This window comes from Peromyscus eremicus, chromosome 15 (assembly GCF_949786415.1).
Source record: "Peromyscus eremicus chromosome 15, PerEre_H2_v1, whole genome shotgun sequence".
Classification (NCBI taxonomy): domain Eukaryota; kingdom Metazoa; phylum Chordata; class Mammalia; order Rodentia; family Cricetidae; genus Peromyscus; species Peromyscus eremicus.
This window is the reverse complement of record NC_081431.1, coordinates 24,218,651-24,236,804: the sequence shown is the minus strand read 5'-3', so window position 1 is coordinate 24,236,804 and position 18,154 is coordinate 24,218,651. Positions and strand designations below refer to the sequence as shown.

The 18,154-nt window shown below is 39.7% G+C and overlaps 1 protein-coding gene across 2 annotated transcripts in view; it reads right to left on the bottom strand.

Moving 5' to 3' along the window:
* The window catches only part of Atf6 (activating transcription factor 6), a 169,386-nt gene that overhangs the window by 114,199 nt on the left and 37,033 nt on the right, over nucleotides 1–18,154 (bottom strand). For both annotated transcript variants that reach the window (XM_059280171.1, XM_059280170.1), the window contains exons 9-10: nucleotides 6,753–6,938; nucleotides 4,178–4,269 (exon numbers count right to left, since the gene is read on the bottom strand). In XM_059280171.1, coding sequence (XP_059136154.1) covers nucleotides 4,178–4,269; nucleotides 6,753–6,938 — 278 coding nt within the window. The remainder of the gene's footprint in view (nucleotides 1–4,177; nucleotides 4,270–6,752; nucleotides 6,939–18,154) is intronic.

Below are 18,154 nucleotides of genomic sequence, written 5' to 3'. Positions count from 1 at the left end.
TACTCATGCCAATCTTGTTGAGAAGAAATAGTTCTCTGCTTTTATGAGTTTCGCAGCCAGTTTTGTCTTTTTCCTTCCTGGTATTTGGAAACATACCAAGTTGTTGAGAAACTTCTGTTTCCTCAAATCTTCCAGCTCTTCTTTCTTTTACTTTTCTTCAATTTAAGCTTTTAAACATATTTTAAAATTTGAAGTACTTAATATTCCCACAGCCTGGCACTCTGTTCCTTAAGCCTCACAGAAAAAGATCTTAGCTGGTTGCTCTTCAGGATTTTCAAACATCTTAACTCTCTCCCATCTTTAAATTCCTCTCTTTGTGCTGTTCATTAATTCTTTTCTGAACACAAATTTTCTTGATAAAAAGGGACCACTGTCTGTCTCTTCATCTCATAATGGATCCATCTACTGTGGAAACGAGATTCATTTGACAGCTATGAAGAAGATCATTAACTCATTTAAAACTTTTTGTTCCAGTCTTTTTGTTCCAAATGTCTGTGGCTCAAAAGGACTTTCACAAAACACTTCCTCCAACCCCAACCTTCCTTCATACAGCATAATCTAATCTTCACTTGTTCGTTGAATGCTATGCACAAAGCCTCTCAGGACTGATTCTTTGCTTCTGTTTATTCAAGAATATGAATGTGATTTTATAAGAAGAAATATATTTAGTGTCTCTCTGAGTTCCCAGCACAGAAGTCATAAAACTCTTGGGATTTCCTGAGTGATGGGGAAATACCTTTATAAAAAAACAAACAAAACAAAAACAAAAACAAAAACCTTCTAGCCATACCTGAGCCGATGGAAATGAGGTAAATCATGAAGGAAGCCAATTGCCAGAAAAGCTAACTATTGATTAGTGAGTTGGAATTTTCAGTCTTATTCCCTACCTCCAAGGATAGAAAAGAGGCTGAAAATGAGTTAAATCACCAAAGGCCAATACTTTAATCATCACACCAATATAATGGCGCTTCCACAAACTCTAACCAGTAGGTCTGGAGAATTTCCAGGCTGGCAAGCACAAGAAGATGCCGGGAGGAGAATCAATCTGCAGATGGCATGCCAGTTTCTCATGCTGCCACTCTATCTTAGCTTATTCTATCTATCTGCTTTACCTTATGAAATTCATGAGAATTGTTTTAAAATGAACCAATAATAGTAAAAAAAAAAAAGTTTCACTGAGTTTTGTGAGTCACTCTAACAATTATTAGAGAATGCACAATAGAAAGCTAGTGTGCATAAGTTATAAAGTCACAGCCCACGTCTGTGGCTGACGACTGAAGGAAGGAAGGGTTGGTTGCCTAACACCACGTAAGCCCGTAAGCCTGTGGAGGCCTGTGTGAATACTTAATAGTCTAAGAACTGAGCTCAGTGACAGGCATGCCAACTGACAGCCAGGGAACAAAGAGAATGACATACATGCTGTTGCTGACAGAAGTGAGTGTAAAGAAAACCAGATGTTTATTTTCTTTTCTAAATGCCTTTATCATACATGGTATCTTCTTAATTCTTCCTCATACTACAGTTGTTTACAAATCTGCTTCTCTTACTAGACTATACTTTCATTCAGACTTGTACCCCTCATCCCCTGCTCAGTACCTGAAAATAGTAAGTGCCCTATAAATGTTTGCTTATGTTCTGCCTAACAGATGAACACGTACTGCACACAGACTCACAAGATGTTAGGGGCTGAAAGCACACAGTCTCCCAGAAACGGTGAATGAACACATATAAATGTGTCTGTGCTCTGGGATGAACACCGCATTATTTCTATAAAAGAAAGGTAGTGAATTAGACAGGAGTTGAGACCTTAACGTAAGGAAAACGTAGTAATAGCACCAAGTAAGACTTTAGCAAGTGGAAGAAAATGCCCACGATAAATTGTTTAACTGGTGGAAAGTGGCTGAACAAACAATGCCAAGAATGTCAGTGGGGACAGTATCTTAGAATCACACGTAAACAAACAGAGCAAGCTGAAAGACAGGAAGAAGTTCTTCAGTTAGGACTATGCACATACGGGCACAAAAATAGCAATAAGTAATGTATGAAAGATATGTCAAGCAGGCTGTGAATCAATACTAGATGTATGCCTTAGTACATGCAAGTAGTTTCCAGCAATTCATACAAGAAGGAAGATTTTTTAATCAAGGCTGCAAGTAATTTTTAACAAGTAATTTTACAACTAACAACTAGCTTAAATTTTGTTGTTGTTGTTGCAACTACCAGGAACTGTGCCGGGGACCTCATACACACCAGTCAAGCACTCTACTACCAAACTACCTCCTCCAACAGTGTTGAAGAACTTATTTCTAGTTGAAAGGAGGGCACTCGTTTATTAGCACTATAGTATCTATCTATTAAGAGACAACTACATGCCAACCATCATTCAAGGCACTAGAAAACAAGAGATAAAATCCTTTCAGGGAGCCAGATGTGGTGGCCCACACTTTTACTCTCAGCACTCGGGAGGCAGAGGCAGGTGGATCTCCGAGTTCCCAGCATGGTCTACAGACTGAGTTCCAGGACAGCCAGAACTGCACAGAGAAACTCTGTACTGAAAAACAACACCACAAACCAAAACAAAATTCTTGCAGGGAAAGAAGGAAGTAAAGCTTAGGGCAGTCAGTGTTCGAGAGGTAAAGAGAGCTGATCAGAAAACTAAACGAGAGAGTGTGTGGGGAGGACGACAGCGGAGCAAGCCCAGCCAGGAGAGAAAGGTGGCCACAACTCCCCAGGGGAGGGCAGCACTGGAGCTGCCTCCTAATGAAGTCTCACCGCGGGGAGAGCACACATGAAGACTGACACAGCGGCCCACTCAGTCTATCTCAGGCTGGGCAGGGAAGCCAGTGTGATGGACGGGGTCAATAAATTTTTACCCAGAAGATGGACATATACTAAAAACAAACAAACAAAAACATTCCTAATGTCCAGAATTAGAAAATATGCAACGGAACGGACCCTTCTCCCACCTGCCAGTAGGAGAGTAAATGGTGCATTCTTTATGATACGGGATGGATTTCTACACACACAGACATGCAGACATCCATGTGCACACCCATAAATAACTGGAAATGATGTAAACGCCATTCACAGGAGAAGGGTTAAATATAGTACATGCTTTTAAAGGGCACCTAAGAAGTCCGAGGTACCCCCAAACTCTGCAATCTCTGCAGCCTCAGAGAGCTTCTCTCACACAAGAATCTGATTTTTGTTCATCAGTTTCAAGCCTAGCAATACATCACAACAGACTTCATAAAGAAAGAGACGTGAGATGCTGGTAGTTTCTAGTCAGTCAGAAACCAAATATTTGTATGAAAAAATATGAAACAATGCTACTTACTCTCTTTTGTGCCATTAAATATTTGAAGATTTGGACATTTAATTATGTTAACATGTAATGATTTATGATTAAGTGAACAAATATTTAAAATCTGTTTTACTTAGTCTATAACACAATAAATATCAATAAATGTAAGTTCTTTGCAATTCTCAGTAATTTTTAACTTTAATAGTATAAACTGGTTCCTAAGTCATAAAATTTCTGAAATATGTCAAATAATAGTGTATCTATATTTCAAAAATCACACTAAAAAGAATGATGTGCTAACATAATTAAAAATAAGAAAGCACTTTGACTAATTGTTCCTTTTATGTATAAACACAAAGACAAAATCAAGTATATATTCAAACTGAACTTTTCACTTTTTAAAACATGTCATATATTTTATAAGCATGCTTTAACATGCTGTTTCCTCTGCTTGACATGCTTTTCCCATACTTCCCACATGGTAAACCAGTATCAGAATTCAAGGTTCAGATTATTCCCTGGGTTTTTCCTTATCACTCAGTCATTCAACAGAAAAATGTTCTGTTCACCTGATATACCATGAACTATCATGTTAAGGAACTCATTCCCAGCCACAATCTATCAGCATTCTGCTGTTCACTGTCACTACCACACTTATCATGTCAAACTATCCACTAACACGGTTTTCTTCCCAGCTTCATTCTGTGATCTGTGAAGGAATTTGTCTCCTGTCCAATTATTCTTTACACATCTGGAATGCTACTTTTGCTCAAAACAAATGAGTTTTCCTCTTGCTTATGAGTAGAGCTAAATAGTAACAAATAACTAGCATTTAAATTTTAGTATTCATATCCAAAACACGTGTATACTCACCTCATGGGCCCATAGTTCAGCATTATAAATGCCAGGACAATCATCACACAGACAGCTCTTCTCTTTGGACTCGGGACTTTAAGCCTCTGGTTCTAAAGGAAATGAAATAGGATGAAACTACATGTCAACATTACAAAGGGCAATAATTAAGAGTCCTCCTTTTTACAAGGTGTATGAAAACCATTTCTCATAAAAAAACAGTAAAGTAAAAATAAAACACCTCAAAGGTAAAGAAATAGTGCTTTGCAGAAGACCAAAGCCTTCCACATTCTCTTTTCCAACAGAGGAAAGAATTTTAAAAGAACAAATACGGCACAACTTTTAGCTTTATATTTCTGTGGGTCCTCGAGAATTCTGAGACACTTCGATGACTTGTCTCCCCTCTTTTAAGGTGCTGTCTTCAGCAACAGACCAGAGCATTCTCACACACTCAGTGGCAAGACAGAAAGGACAGAGTAAGACGCAGACTCCACAGGCATCCAGGGGCTCAGGGCGACACAGCTGTGGGTGTCATGAACGAAGCAGAAATAAACGTCTCTGAGACCATCATGGCAACAGAAAGCAAAGGAGCGTGATACGGGTCAAGTAGACAGACAAAGATTTAAAGCACATTTTATTTTATTTTTTTAAGAGGAAAATTAAAAAAGTTAAAATGGAGTTACCCAGTAATGAGGCAACAATGCCCCTGCAAGACACCACAGACTAACAAAAATCACAGTGCCAGGAATGGGTTACTTTTGGAGTTATTGGCCATTGAGGTCTCACAGACCCCCAAACATTACAGGCTATTGTCAATCTTACTGTTTACTCTCCAGAATTTTACAGTAAGACCCTGTTGCCAAAGACATCACATACTTGAGACATACAACATTGAGAACTCAAGTTGGTGCTGACCTACAAGTTTCATCCCAACTTGCTAGCTTTCATAGTGCTGGAAGGTGCTATGCATACTACTAGAGGAGACAAGTGAGCATCGATCTTACCCAGCTGTGAACCTTGTGAGCTACAATGACTGGCCTGGAAAGACATACCCACTGCTTGCAATAGCGCCACAAACATCATAGGAGTAATCAACCACTTTCTGATTGAATTTTAGTACTGCTTCATAAGAGAAACCCATACCTGGCACCATTACTGGGAGAAGAACCTGTGGCTATGTAGGTCATAGACCCTAAGAGAGAACCTCTGCCTATTAGTCTGCTAAATGGACATAGTATTAATGCATCCCTCAACCCTCATCAGAGATGCTTCTAATTGTAGCAGATGGTGATTAACACAGAGACCCACAACCAGCCAAAGTGGAGAGAATATGAGACTTCAGAATGTTGAACCCTAAATGGAACATACATATCACACCTCCTCTTCCCCGGGCTCAGGAGTCATTGGGGAATATGGAGCAGAATGAATACAAGGGCAGAATGTGGTAGATGACTGCAAGGAAGCAGGAGGGCGTTGCACATACGAACTTGTGGTGATGTGACAGCATGCAAAAGGCTGGTGCAAACGCAGACAAACCAAACCCAGACCAACGGAGGGAAGCTGGCATGAAGAGCTCTGAGCTGAGGAGCTAACAGTAACTGTGAGCTGCTGTGAGAGGTAGAGTTCAGTTTTTGTACTTCTGCCATGCTCCAGTGGAAGGCCACACGTTCAAGTATATCTAGACAAAGTGGTCCCTACTGGTTTAAAAAAAAAGAGGATACAAAACTGGAAAAGTGGGTAGATCTGGGAAGAGTTAGAGGCAGGGAGGGTTGGATATTATCAGAGCACATTGTGTGAAAGACTCAAAGAATTAATAAAGATATAAAACAAAACAATTTTTTAAAAGGGAAAGACCAGTTCAGTGTGGATATGCATATCCATACTCCCTATACAAATTCAAGTTCAACCCAGTGAACACGTAAGTCCCAGATCATGCAGGGCTATATAGTAAAACCTTGCCTCAAAAATAACCAAATAAAATTTAAATCTAAAAAATGTGAAGGAATGATAATAAAAAGAAAGAGCTGACAGGACTGTTCAGGAGCCTCAATGGGATTCACCTGGTCCAAAAAGATAAAAAGCTGCATTGTGGCTCACACCTTTAATCCCAGCAGATTAATCAGGAGGCAGAGGCAGGTAGAACTGGGGAGTTCAAGGCCAGCCTGGTCTACATAGTGAGTTCCAGGGCAGCCAAGGCTATTTAGTGAGGCCTTGTCTAAAAAACTAAGAAGAAAAAAAGAAAGAAAAATGACTAAAGTAATTGGCTAGAAGAAACCTGAGAAAAGCAGATAGTGTTTGTATGGAGATGGAGAGGGACAGTTCAAAAGGCCACCTTTCAGGCTGGGGGTGTGGCTTTGTGCTAGAAGGCTTGCTTGGCATGCTGGAGGCTCTGGACTCAATTCTCAGCCCCCTAGAAGAAAAATATCTTCAAAAGGTCATTGTTGTAATTTTTTTCCTACCATAAATGTTTTTGTGCTTTCGTGCCCCCATTTTCTTAGCACTACTATTTTATATGATTTAAAAAGTAACTGTCGATTTACTTATCAAAGAGAAAGCCAGTTCACACCCACTCAGCGGCTCTATCACTAGCACTCACCTCTGACACCACCTCGTCAAGCTGCCGCTTCAGGGAGCCGTTCTCCTTCTTCAGCTGCTCGTTCTCGGAGAGGGCAGCCTTCAACCTGGCCTCCAGTCCCAGCATGTACTCCTTCTTCTTCTTGCGGGACTGACAGGCAGACTCGCGGTTCTTTATCATCCGCTGCTGCCTCCTCAGCACAGCAATCTAGGAAGTTACACCGAATCATCATACTGGTTTGTGGCCACATCAAAATATCAAAACCTCACTGATTTTTCAAGTTATTTCTCAACAACTTTGGTCAGTTAGTGATTATTTTAAAACACGTCTTAAATGTCCTGCTCAAATTAAGTAAGCGCAAATCAAATGAGTAGAAAGGCTTTCTCAAACCTAACCGCTGGTGCTTTCTGAAGCACATCGCTTAGCATCTAACTTGCCCTTTAGAAACTCCCCCAGAAAGTGCCTTGAAGGAGCTATGTGAAGAAGTTCACACTGAAAATCCCAGGACTCCAGGAGGTTATGGCGGGGGGACTGCTGCAAGTCTGAGGCCAGTTTGACCCTATTTTTAAAAGAAAAAGGAAAACTGTCAGGATGATTGAGAGAGCTGAGTGGGTAAAGCACTTGCTGCACAAGCCTGGGGACCGGAGGAGTCCTGAGTCTGCTCCACAGTACTCAGAAGGGTGGGAGGAAAGAACCAGTTCTACAGGGCCATCCTCTGACCTCCACATTCATGCCATAAGATGGACACACACATCCCAGGGTGCACTGGCCCATTCACTCATGTACACAAACACACACACACACACACACACACACACACACACACACACACACACACACGCATGCACACATGCATACATACACAATAATAATAACATAAAAATTCTAATTATTTGAAGTGTCTTGAAGTACATATATATGCAATTTTCTCTCCGTTTTATTCATGAAGAATTGGACCTAGAATTGCAGATACCAAAGCCTGCAAATAAATGCTCATCTCTTATACAAAATGGCTTAGTATATGCATACAGCTTACTTACACCTGCCTTCGTATGCTAAACCAGCAGTTCTCAACCTGTAGGTCACAGCCCCTTTGGCAAACCTTTACCTCCATAAATATTGACACTATGATTCAAACAGTAGCAAAATGACAGTTATGAAGTACCAACAACAGTAATTGTATGGGTGGGGGGTCATCACAATATGAGGAACTGTATGTACTAAAGGGTTGCAGCATTAGGAAGGTGGAGAACCACTGCAAAACCATTTCTGGATTACTTAATCTAATACAATATAAACAGTGGTTATGCTATAACAAAGTTCTAGACATTTATAGTATGGGTGCAACTTTGTTTTTCTATTTTCTACCTCAGAATGTTCAATCCAGAAATGCAAAACCCATGGATATGAAGGGCCAAATATACACATGCTTTAATCACCATTGCTGGTCTTAAATTAATTGACTAAGTTCCCAAACCTGAGATCCAATTATTCAAAGATTACTTCTCCATGTAGAGTTGTTATCAGTACCTCTTATCAGTACTACATATCTCTCAAAATACACAAGAAGCTAGGCTTGGTGGGACACACCCGTACTCTGGACTACTAACAGGAGGATTGCTAGTTCAAAGCCAGTCTGGGCCATATGAGAGACTGTCTCAAACCAAGCACACAAATAATAGCAAAAACAACAGCAAACCTACAAAGATACAGAAAGAAGTGAGCATTATTTTTTCATTCTCTATAATTTATTGCATCTCTCAATCCTTCACTCACTAAAAGTGTATTGAGTATATGCTGATGACCAAGTTCATTTCAATGCAAATATTCTGTTATTCTCTTTATTTCTTTTGTCACTCTCCTAAACAGGCATTTATGAATGCATCCACAGACTACTGCCACAGACTCCTAGCCATATGGATTATCTTCTATCTTATCCTGCCCACCAACTGTAAATGCTCTCCTCAAAGTATTTTTTGTCTTACTGGCACTTTACTGCAAGAAAAAGCTAGTCAGTCAATCATCCTAACTACCCATTTTCACTTTCACCTTCTTTGATGTGAGCACTCACTATCTAACCATGCCTTCTCCTTAATTCCAATCTTCTCTACTCCATAGTCTCCACAGTATTTTCTCATTTTTATCCATACTGTTTATTCCCACTCAATGCCATCTCCTCCACTAACCTACTTCTAAGGTCCTCACCTCTTCAGTCATTCTCATCTAATTTATTTTCCCTGAATGTCTTATATTCTTATAATTTGGAAGATACACCAAAATACTCCAGTGGCTTCAACTGTTTCAACAATGCTAACTACCTTTCACTTAGATTTTAGACCTTGAAACCTAAAGTCATCTCTGATACTGTTTTGGTTTAATAATCAAAAATATCTACCATTGTAACTTACTTAACAATTTTCTTGTTACATTTTAAAAAACTAAAGAGTCTACTGTTACATCATTAGTCTAATTTCTTTTGAGTAGCAAGGTAACAAAGCAGTCTCAAACAAACAAACACCCAAAGAACACTATTAACTTTATTAGGTTATGTATGTAGATGGTTGAGCTACTGGTGTCTATCTGTTTCTCAGTGGACGTTTAAACATTCTACTATGGGTGCATCATAACTCCATCAGGAAATGCAGTTACAGAGTTTCAGATCAGTTTCTTTTAAGAAAACTGCCTTGGTTAGGGTTTCTACTGCTTCGTTAAACACCATGACCAAAATCCACTTGAAGAGGACAGGATTTCTTTCATCTTACAGTTTGTGGTCCATCATGCAGGAAAGTCAAGGAAGAAATCAAGGTGATGCTCACAGAGACTGAAGTGGCAATCATGGAGACTGCATGGGTCTGCACTAGGTCCTCTGCATATATGTTATGGTTATGTAGCTTGGTGTTCCTGTGGGACTCCTAACAGTGTGAGTAGGTGTGCCTCTGACTCTTTTGCCAGCTTTTGGGACCCTTTTCCTCCTACTGAGTTGCCTTGCCCAGCCTTGATGTGAGGGTTTGTGCCTGGCCTTACTGTATCTTGTTGTGTCATGTTTGGCTAATGTCCCTAGGAGGCCTGCTCTTTTCTTAGGGGAAAAGGGGAGGAAGTGGATCTACAGGGGGGAGGGGTGTACTGGGAGGGGGAGAGGGAAGGGAAGCTGTGGTTGGGATGTATTATACAAGAGAATAATAAAAATCTTCTAAAAGGGGGCTGGAGAGATGGCTCAGGGGTTAAGAGCACTGGTTGCTCTTCCAGAGGACCAAGGTTCAATTCTCAGCACCACATGGCAGCTCACAACTGTCTGTAACTCCTATTCCAGGGGATCCGACACCCTCACACAGACATACATGCAGACAAATACCAATGCACATAAAATACAAATAAATAAATAATTAGAAAAAAATCGTATAAAAATTTTTGTAAGCATACATTTATCTTTAAAATTATTATATAAAGGTATACACAAGAATTGGACAAATAAAAGATGGGAATTTGGAGGGGGGTCAAAAAAAAAGAACTCGAGCTGGGAACCTCAAGGCAGGAACTGATACAAAGACCTGCTTTTTTATAGCACCCAGGACCACAAGCCCAGGGTTGGCACCACCCACATGGGCTGGGTCCTTCCATATCAATCACTAACTAAGAAAATACTCCCCCGCCTTGTTCATAGGCCAATCTGGTGGGGCTATTTTCTCAGTGAGGTTCCCTCTTCCAAAATGAATCTGGCCGGTGTCAAGTGGACATAAAAACCAGCCAGCACACTATAATAGCAAACATATAGCTACCCCAATACTGTATTTCCTAGCAATAGTGGTAAACTATAACCAAATGATCTTCCAACATCAAATACTGTCAATCATCTTTCAGTCAAGACACACAAAGAAAGGCATTACATGAGCTGTCAAAAAAGAGTGCCTTCTCTTCACTTTTTAACTGAAACTCCATAAGAAGGCTGATCTTACACACCCATCATCGCAGTAGTTCCCAGTTCTATATATGTCTAGAGTTGTTTTTGTTATTATTCCCAAGCAGCATAGTAACTGCTTATATTACAACAACTATCAAAGTAATACCAAATATACACAGATAGGAAGAGGAAGGGAAGAGAGGGGCGGGGAGAGGGAGGGAGCAAACCCATAACAAATTGATTACTCATCAATTCAGACATTCTCAGGACAATACCGCTTTGTTCCACTGAACACTAGCTTTAGTCAGCTCCATTGTTCCTGGGAAAGCCAGTGTCCATAATTAACACTTAATACTGGAGTGCTGAAGTACATGCAACACTGAGCAAACACATAAAAGAGAAGCCTCCCAGATGGAAGAATTTATACTACAAGTTAGATAAAAGGCAACTTTAAAGGCTAATTAATCTATGGAATTTAGGGAGGCTTACAGATGGTACACCATTTAATAAATTTCAAACAAGGATTAGGCATTTCTATAAACAAAAAAAAGCACCTGCACATTAGACACAGCATGAAGATTTCAAAGGCTGTCAACCCACATGCCTCAGACCAAAAAAAAAAAAAAAAATGAAAACCACCTGTGGCCAAATTCTGTTTTTCTCATAGAAAAAGACCCATTGTAACAGTTCTGAAAATATTCAGCCTTACCAATAAAAGCAGAGTAAAAACTGTATAAATAAATGAAAAGCTCTGGAGTCAAAAAGTACAGGGCTGCCACTCCATATCTCAGCAAGCTGTCTTTAGCTCTCAGAATACATAATATTAAATCATGCTTCTTAGACCAAACAGCATATAAATGATTTTTAAACTAACCATACACACACACTGTTTGGTGTTCCTGAGAAGGGTATTTGCTTTCATTTTGTTTAAATTCTGTTGGGTACACTGACTTTTTGCACATACAATGTATCAGAATCATCCCCAGACAGGAAGAATATAATATAATATATAATATTATTAATATTATATAATATATAATATAATCTCTATTTGTTGAAATTACTACCGTTTTCAAGATTTCTTTAAGGTAAGCAGAATCAAGCCAGGCATTATGGCATACACCTGTAATCCCAGCACTTGGGAAGCAGAAGAATTGTTGTGAGTTCAGGGCCAGCCTGGTCTATATAGCAGGTTCCGAGCCTGTCAGGGCTATGCAATGAGACTCTGTCTCAAAAACAAAATAAAACAAAAACAGTTAATGAATAAAATAATCCTCATTTGAATCTATTGTTAGAGAATAGACAAACCAAAGCATGAATTGAGGTCAGCTGACTTCAAACCTCTTGGAATTTATTCAGTAATAAACTTGGAAGTTCTTATTCAGTAGCTCCAGTAGGCTTTCATGGACCACAGACCACACAAAGGGTCTGGGATCACAATATGGATGATGTGCTGTTTGGCACATCTAATTATGTGCTGTCTAGAAACAGAAACTTATGGAACTGCCTATGTCTGGAAGCTAGCTCACCACTGTTAGCCTACTGTACAAACACGAAATCGAAAGCCTGGCCCACTAGTTCACTGACACACCCCCATCTAGGCACATCAGACGGTCTAAAAGACCAAAATGGGCCAGTGGCTAGCCCACTCCTGCTTCTGATCATCATGCCTTCAGAGATCGCTCCCACCAAGCACCATGCCTTGGAAAAAGAATAAAGAGCTGAAGGAAAATGTCCACAGCTGCAAAGGATTCACCCATTAGTGCCACTGCACTATGAAGTGTGGTGTGTTCCTTACAAAACAAACATGTATTTGCATATAAGAGAGACTTATGTAAAAGGAAAACTTTCACAAATGGCTAAGCTCCTTTTGAGGCCTGGGTCAGTTTAAAAGGCAAAGCTTCAAAACTGCCCACATCTTCCTTTTAATTTTAAAAGCTTTACCAACTGACAAACATTTTATTAAAAATCTCTTTTACAAAAAAATGATTTAGAGCCTTGAGTCCAAGATGCTGCTAAAAAATGAGCTGCAAACACTATAAACCAAAGCAGTATGAAAGTGGGGTCCTTCTATGCTTGCAAACATATTCCAACATCTCAGGCAAGCTCAGTTCAGAGCAAGAACAGAATTCAGTCAGAGGACACCTCTGTGGAGTGGGTTCTCTTCTCTAACCTTCATGGGTTCCAGGAATCAGACTCAGGACTCAGGTCACCAGGGTTGTGCAAGTGCTCCACCCACTGAGCTAACTACTGGCCCAAACTGGTTTTTGGAATTAAACTGATGATTCTACGACTCTATCAATAAATGTGAAACGACTAATGTATACTTCAAAATAATAAAAACAAGAGTAGAGCTCAAAGGTGGAGGAGCGCTTCACTAACATGTATAAGGTTCTGGGTTTGATCTCCAATACAGAAGGAAAAAACTGCATTTACATTATCTCAATGAAGTTGTTTAAAAAAATAACATATGAACTTGTTAATCAAACAAACACATCAACAAAGGACTATAAAGAACTATGTGAGGAAATCCTGGCACTCAGGAGGTAGAGACAGGATTCAGGAGCTGATTGGCAAAGCACTGTCTCCCCAGAGTAAGCTCCAAGATAAGACTACAGGAATCAGAGAAAAGAGGGCAAAGTATTCAATTATTTAGGATATAAGTCAGCATCTTTTAAAATAATTACTTACTAGCTTTTTCAAGATGGCAAATTGAAAGATATAAAGAACACTAAATTAGCCAAACATGGTGGTGCACTCCTTTAATCTCGGCACTAGGGAAACAGAGGCAGGCAGATACATGAGTTCAAGGCCAAACTGGTCTACATAGCAAGTTCCAGGCCAGCCAGGGACACACGGTGAGACCCTAACTCCAAAAGACAAGACAAGACCACTAAAGTTGACACAAAATGAATCCATCACAATGCAGTACATGGGCAAGGGACAGGGGAGACTGTTGCCCTTCCCAAAGCCACTGCAAACATAAATTAAATTTAATTTCCAAAATCTTTATTTGAGATAAATTTTTAGAAGTCCCAAAACTCCATTTAAGAGAAACTGCAAATACTTTAACAAAGCATAATTTTTCTTTTATTTACAGTCACTGGTAGTAGCAAAGCCAAAAACTAGTCAGCACAAAGTGACTTTTTCCTTCTAAAATCTGGATAGCTTCTGAGAGCACCAAATCTTTCCTACTGAAATTGTTCTGACAGATTCTTCGACTTTGCAGCCTAAAGAAATACCATGATCTCGGTGCTCTTTCTGTTAAAAGCATTTAGTTACTAAAAACTGTCTACTCATTCTTTATCCTCTTCCATCTAAGACAGCCATAGGCTCAAAGGAGATTCAACTCACATTTAGTCCTAAAAGAGGACCTTCAGTGTTCAGTGTCTAGAGCTTTGTTTTTCTGAAAAATAACACAGGTAGAGTGCCTGTTACTTTACACCGCAAACAGATTATTACAGCATCATATTCCTTTGAAAGACAGGCTGCTAGGGGTGTCTCATGAATGTTATTCCTATATGTCTTATTGGACACGCAGAGTTATAACCACCTGGGAGTTTATCAAGGCCATTTCTTGGAGTTAGGGTCACAACAAGCAACTTTGAAGGAAGAGGTAAAGAGCCCCTCTGGAAAAGAAGGGCTGCTTCCTGCTTGCTGTAAAAAGGAAGATTCCTCAAGTTCACATTTGTCCACTGGATGAAAAGGATGGTGTGTGCAAGAGCATCTACATGGGATCGTGTCACATCACTTCCATGCTAACAATCCAACACCTGAAATCTCTAACTTTTTAACACCATTCCTACAAAAAAGAAATGCCCTTCTCAGCATTTCTAATGCCTGCAGGCATGTGGCAAGGAGTCCTCCCCCACCCTACTACCCTTCTTTTCCACGATGGATCTGTGGGCCTGACACAGGGAGTTCCAAAAGATAGTCCTCTTAGGAGGGGAATGCCAAGGTCTCTAGTCAGAAGAGATTGGAAAAGGGTTTAATAGATATTCCATAGTGGGTGGGTAGGCAGAAAAAAATGGCTGGGGCCTCCTGGCAACAAAGTTAGTGCTTCTCAATCAACCTCCCCTTCGGTTCTTTCTAGTTCTGTACTAATTCGTGATCATTTCCTTTCCATTGTTTCAGCCTACGAATTTCATTAAAAGTCTTAGCTCTTCCTTGGCCCACTAGAGAATATATAGACTATGATTTCACCACATTTTTCATGGTCCTTTATCCCAATAACTCAAATCATATAATTTTAAAATCTTAAACCAGGGTAGTTAAGGTTCACAGCTGTTGAGATGGTGATGAGAAGAGATGGAAATAATAAGTGTAACACAGACTTAAACATAATGTTTCCAAGCTCATAACTTGACACCTGGCAATGTTCAACTTGACACCTGGCAATGCCCTTTAAAAAAAGATAAGCATGCTCTCTGTCAACTTTATAATTCCATGATTGCATTTCTTAACCGACTACATAGAGAATGTCTACACTAAAATAAAATGTCTATTTTTTCTATTAGGATCAGAGTCAAAACCAAATCATACTTCTTGAAAATGTAGGTAAGGTTTCCAAGAGTTAAACATAACAGTTTTACCAGCAAAAGGCAGGAAGACTGAAATTATAATTTGAACCAGGCAAACTGTTTCATAACTGGAAATGTGGCACTTAACGCCATCTGCAGAATATGGTATGCTAGAAACGCTACTTATGACAGTAGCAGACCTCTGGAAAAAGAAACTTGCCAAACAAAAGAATTCAAAACAGGTAGGGGAAAAGTAGCCATGTCAGCATTACAAAGTCACAAAAGATTGATACCATTTTTTTTCTGAATTACGACTTCTTCATCATTTGATCTAAAAGCACAAAAATTACCTGATATGAAAATTGGAGGGTGTACATTTTTAATCAAGACTGTATCTACACTAATTAAAATTTAATGAGACTTTTAAAAAATGCATGTTACTCTAACACAGAGGCCTTCCCAGTGGATCACAGTCTTGTCTACAACTCCGTCTAGAACAGGTTTACTTTGGGTTCCTTAGGTAGGTTAGCCAGCTGATAGACAGACCAATGCTTTTCTACTTGACATAAATATGAAAAATTCATACTGACAAGTCTTGACTCAGTTCCTATGTAGTAGTGTAGATCAGGATGGCCCTCATAGGCTTATATATTGGAATGCTTAGTCACCAGGGAGTAGCGCTATTGAAAAGGATTAGGAGATGTGGCCTTACTGCAGGAAGTGTGTCCAAGTTTCAAAGGCCCACGCTAGACTCCGTTCCTTCTCTCTCCTTTTGGATCATGATGTAGCTCTCAGCTACTTCAGAACCACACCTGCACACCACCCGGCTCCTCATCATGATGACAATAGACTAAACCTCTGAAACTGTAAGCAAGTCCCCAATTAAATGCTTTCTCTTACAAGAGCTGCCTTGGTCACGGTGTCTCTTCACAGCAATAGAACAGTACCTAAGACATCCTGATAGGCTAGCTAGGTGAAAAGAGCACAAAAAAACCTCAATGCAGGTTGACTAGAAAATCATTTGAATAGTCGTTAGGTTTCTGACATTACACACAGACTACATTAATCTTTCTTTTAGAATTCTATCAGTTCTAAATTCTGAAAGCTGACTAGCCAATAAATACTGCTAACAATAAAAGATAACACTCATCAGTACAATGCATTCTCATCTCAAACATCCTTCAGTTCCTCAGCATTAACTGCGACTTTGTCAGCAAGTTACTCAAAACTTCCCAGGGTACTCTACAAAAACCGAACATATGTTCTTTCACATCAAACAACTAATGAAAGATGTCTGGCTAAGAGAACAACGTGTAATTAACTGAGTATATTTGGAGATTACAAATGGGTCAGTGAATCCATGATGACTGTCAACATTCAGATGCCCACTAATCACATACAGTCTAAAAAGAAAACAATGGTTTCCAGTTTCTAAACACAATGGCTGTACATAAAAGCTTGGGATTAGAAGAGGTCTTCCCATCACTTACCTGCACCTGTTCCAGATAACCCACGGGAATAACTCAGAATAATTCGGTTGTCCACATGACATCCTGCCTTTCCTAAAAGATGGTTCCTATGTCTACTTTCAGTCTTCTCTTTTAGTGTACTAAATCACTACAATCCTTAAACACTCTTCTATGACATGGTTTCTTGGGGGTGGGGCAGAGGCAGGGACAGGGCATGTAGAGTGGACACTAAGGACTGAACCTTGGGTCCTGTGCATGGAAAGCAAGCACTCTACCACAAGCCATATCTCCAGCTCTCAGTAATCGGATACCTTTCCCATCTTTTGTTCCACTGGAATTCATAACACTTGGGATGTTACAATTGTAAAAAGTATCATTTAAATTATGTTAATATTTTAATAATCATGGCATACTATTGCTCTATTTAAAGTTCTAAGGTAATATAATGTTTTCTAGTGTTAGTTTCATTTGGGAATATGAGAAAATGTCAAGCTTCTAATTTCAAAAGTATTCAAAGGAAATTTTAAGGGATCTTTGAATTTTTTAAAAAGTCCCCATTGACTCTAGAGAAGCAAAGCCCTCATCTGGAAGCCTGGGACAGGGAATCCCTGTTGGAGTTGTAAGCCCTGTTTCCCAGAGTCAGGTTTTAGGTCTACGGTGACTTAAACCCTGTGTGCCCTACCTTTTCACCACCCTTCCTAAACCCAAGCCCCTTCCTTACCCATTTCGGGGACTCCAGAAAGCCAGTCAGGAAGTTAAAGCCCTACTTAACCTTGTAAGCAAGGCAGCAGTTTTGTGAAATATTATTAGTTAAAGATGTGTTACATTCTTTAAAAAAAAAAAAAATCAGACACAGCTTCTTTAACAGCTTCTGCCTTATAGCAAGCCCTTGAGCAGCCAGTACATTAAGTTTAAAAAACAAAAGTAAAAAATGCCTGCTGCAGCACAAGCACTAGCACTCTAGAGCTCTGAGGGGTTGAACGCAGTTCTCAGTCATGAACCTCCAGACCCGGCCTTCAGGCTTAGGCTTGGCTGTCATGACTGGAGAAGCAGGAGGAGCCAGACACTAAAGCCACAGCGGAGGTCCCAGCCTCACCACTTAGCAGGTTTTCACTCATGCAGACAAATAAAGACTAGAGATTCAAAGCAAAGACAGATCCAAATGGAGAAAACCTCTAAAAAGGTTCCAGTGTGTTTTACAGTGTGTATAGGCTTAAGAAAGAAAGAAAAAGGGTATAGACAGTCATAGAAAGATATAGTTTAAAAATAATAGTAAAGTATTTAAGGAGAGAGTAAAAGTAATATAAAAGAAAAAAGCCACATAAGATGGGAAATACAGGGAGTCTGGATCCTGCATGTTACTACTGTGTTGATTCTGAATTTTTTTTTAATTGCTGATAAGCAAAGGAGAGCAGCTGACAGACATGGAATTGGAAGGACTGCTGAAATAAACCAGCCTAGACATTTTTAAGAATGCCTTAACTTTAAAACGGACTCAAGCCGGGCGGTGGTGGCGCACGCCTTTAATCCCAGCAC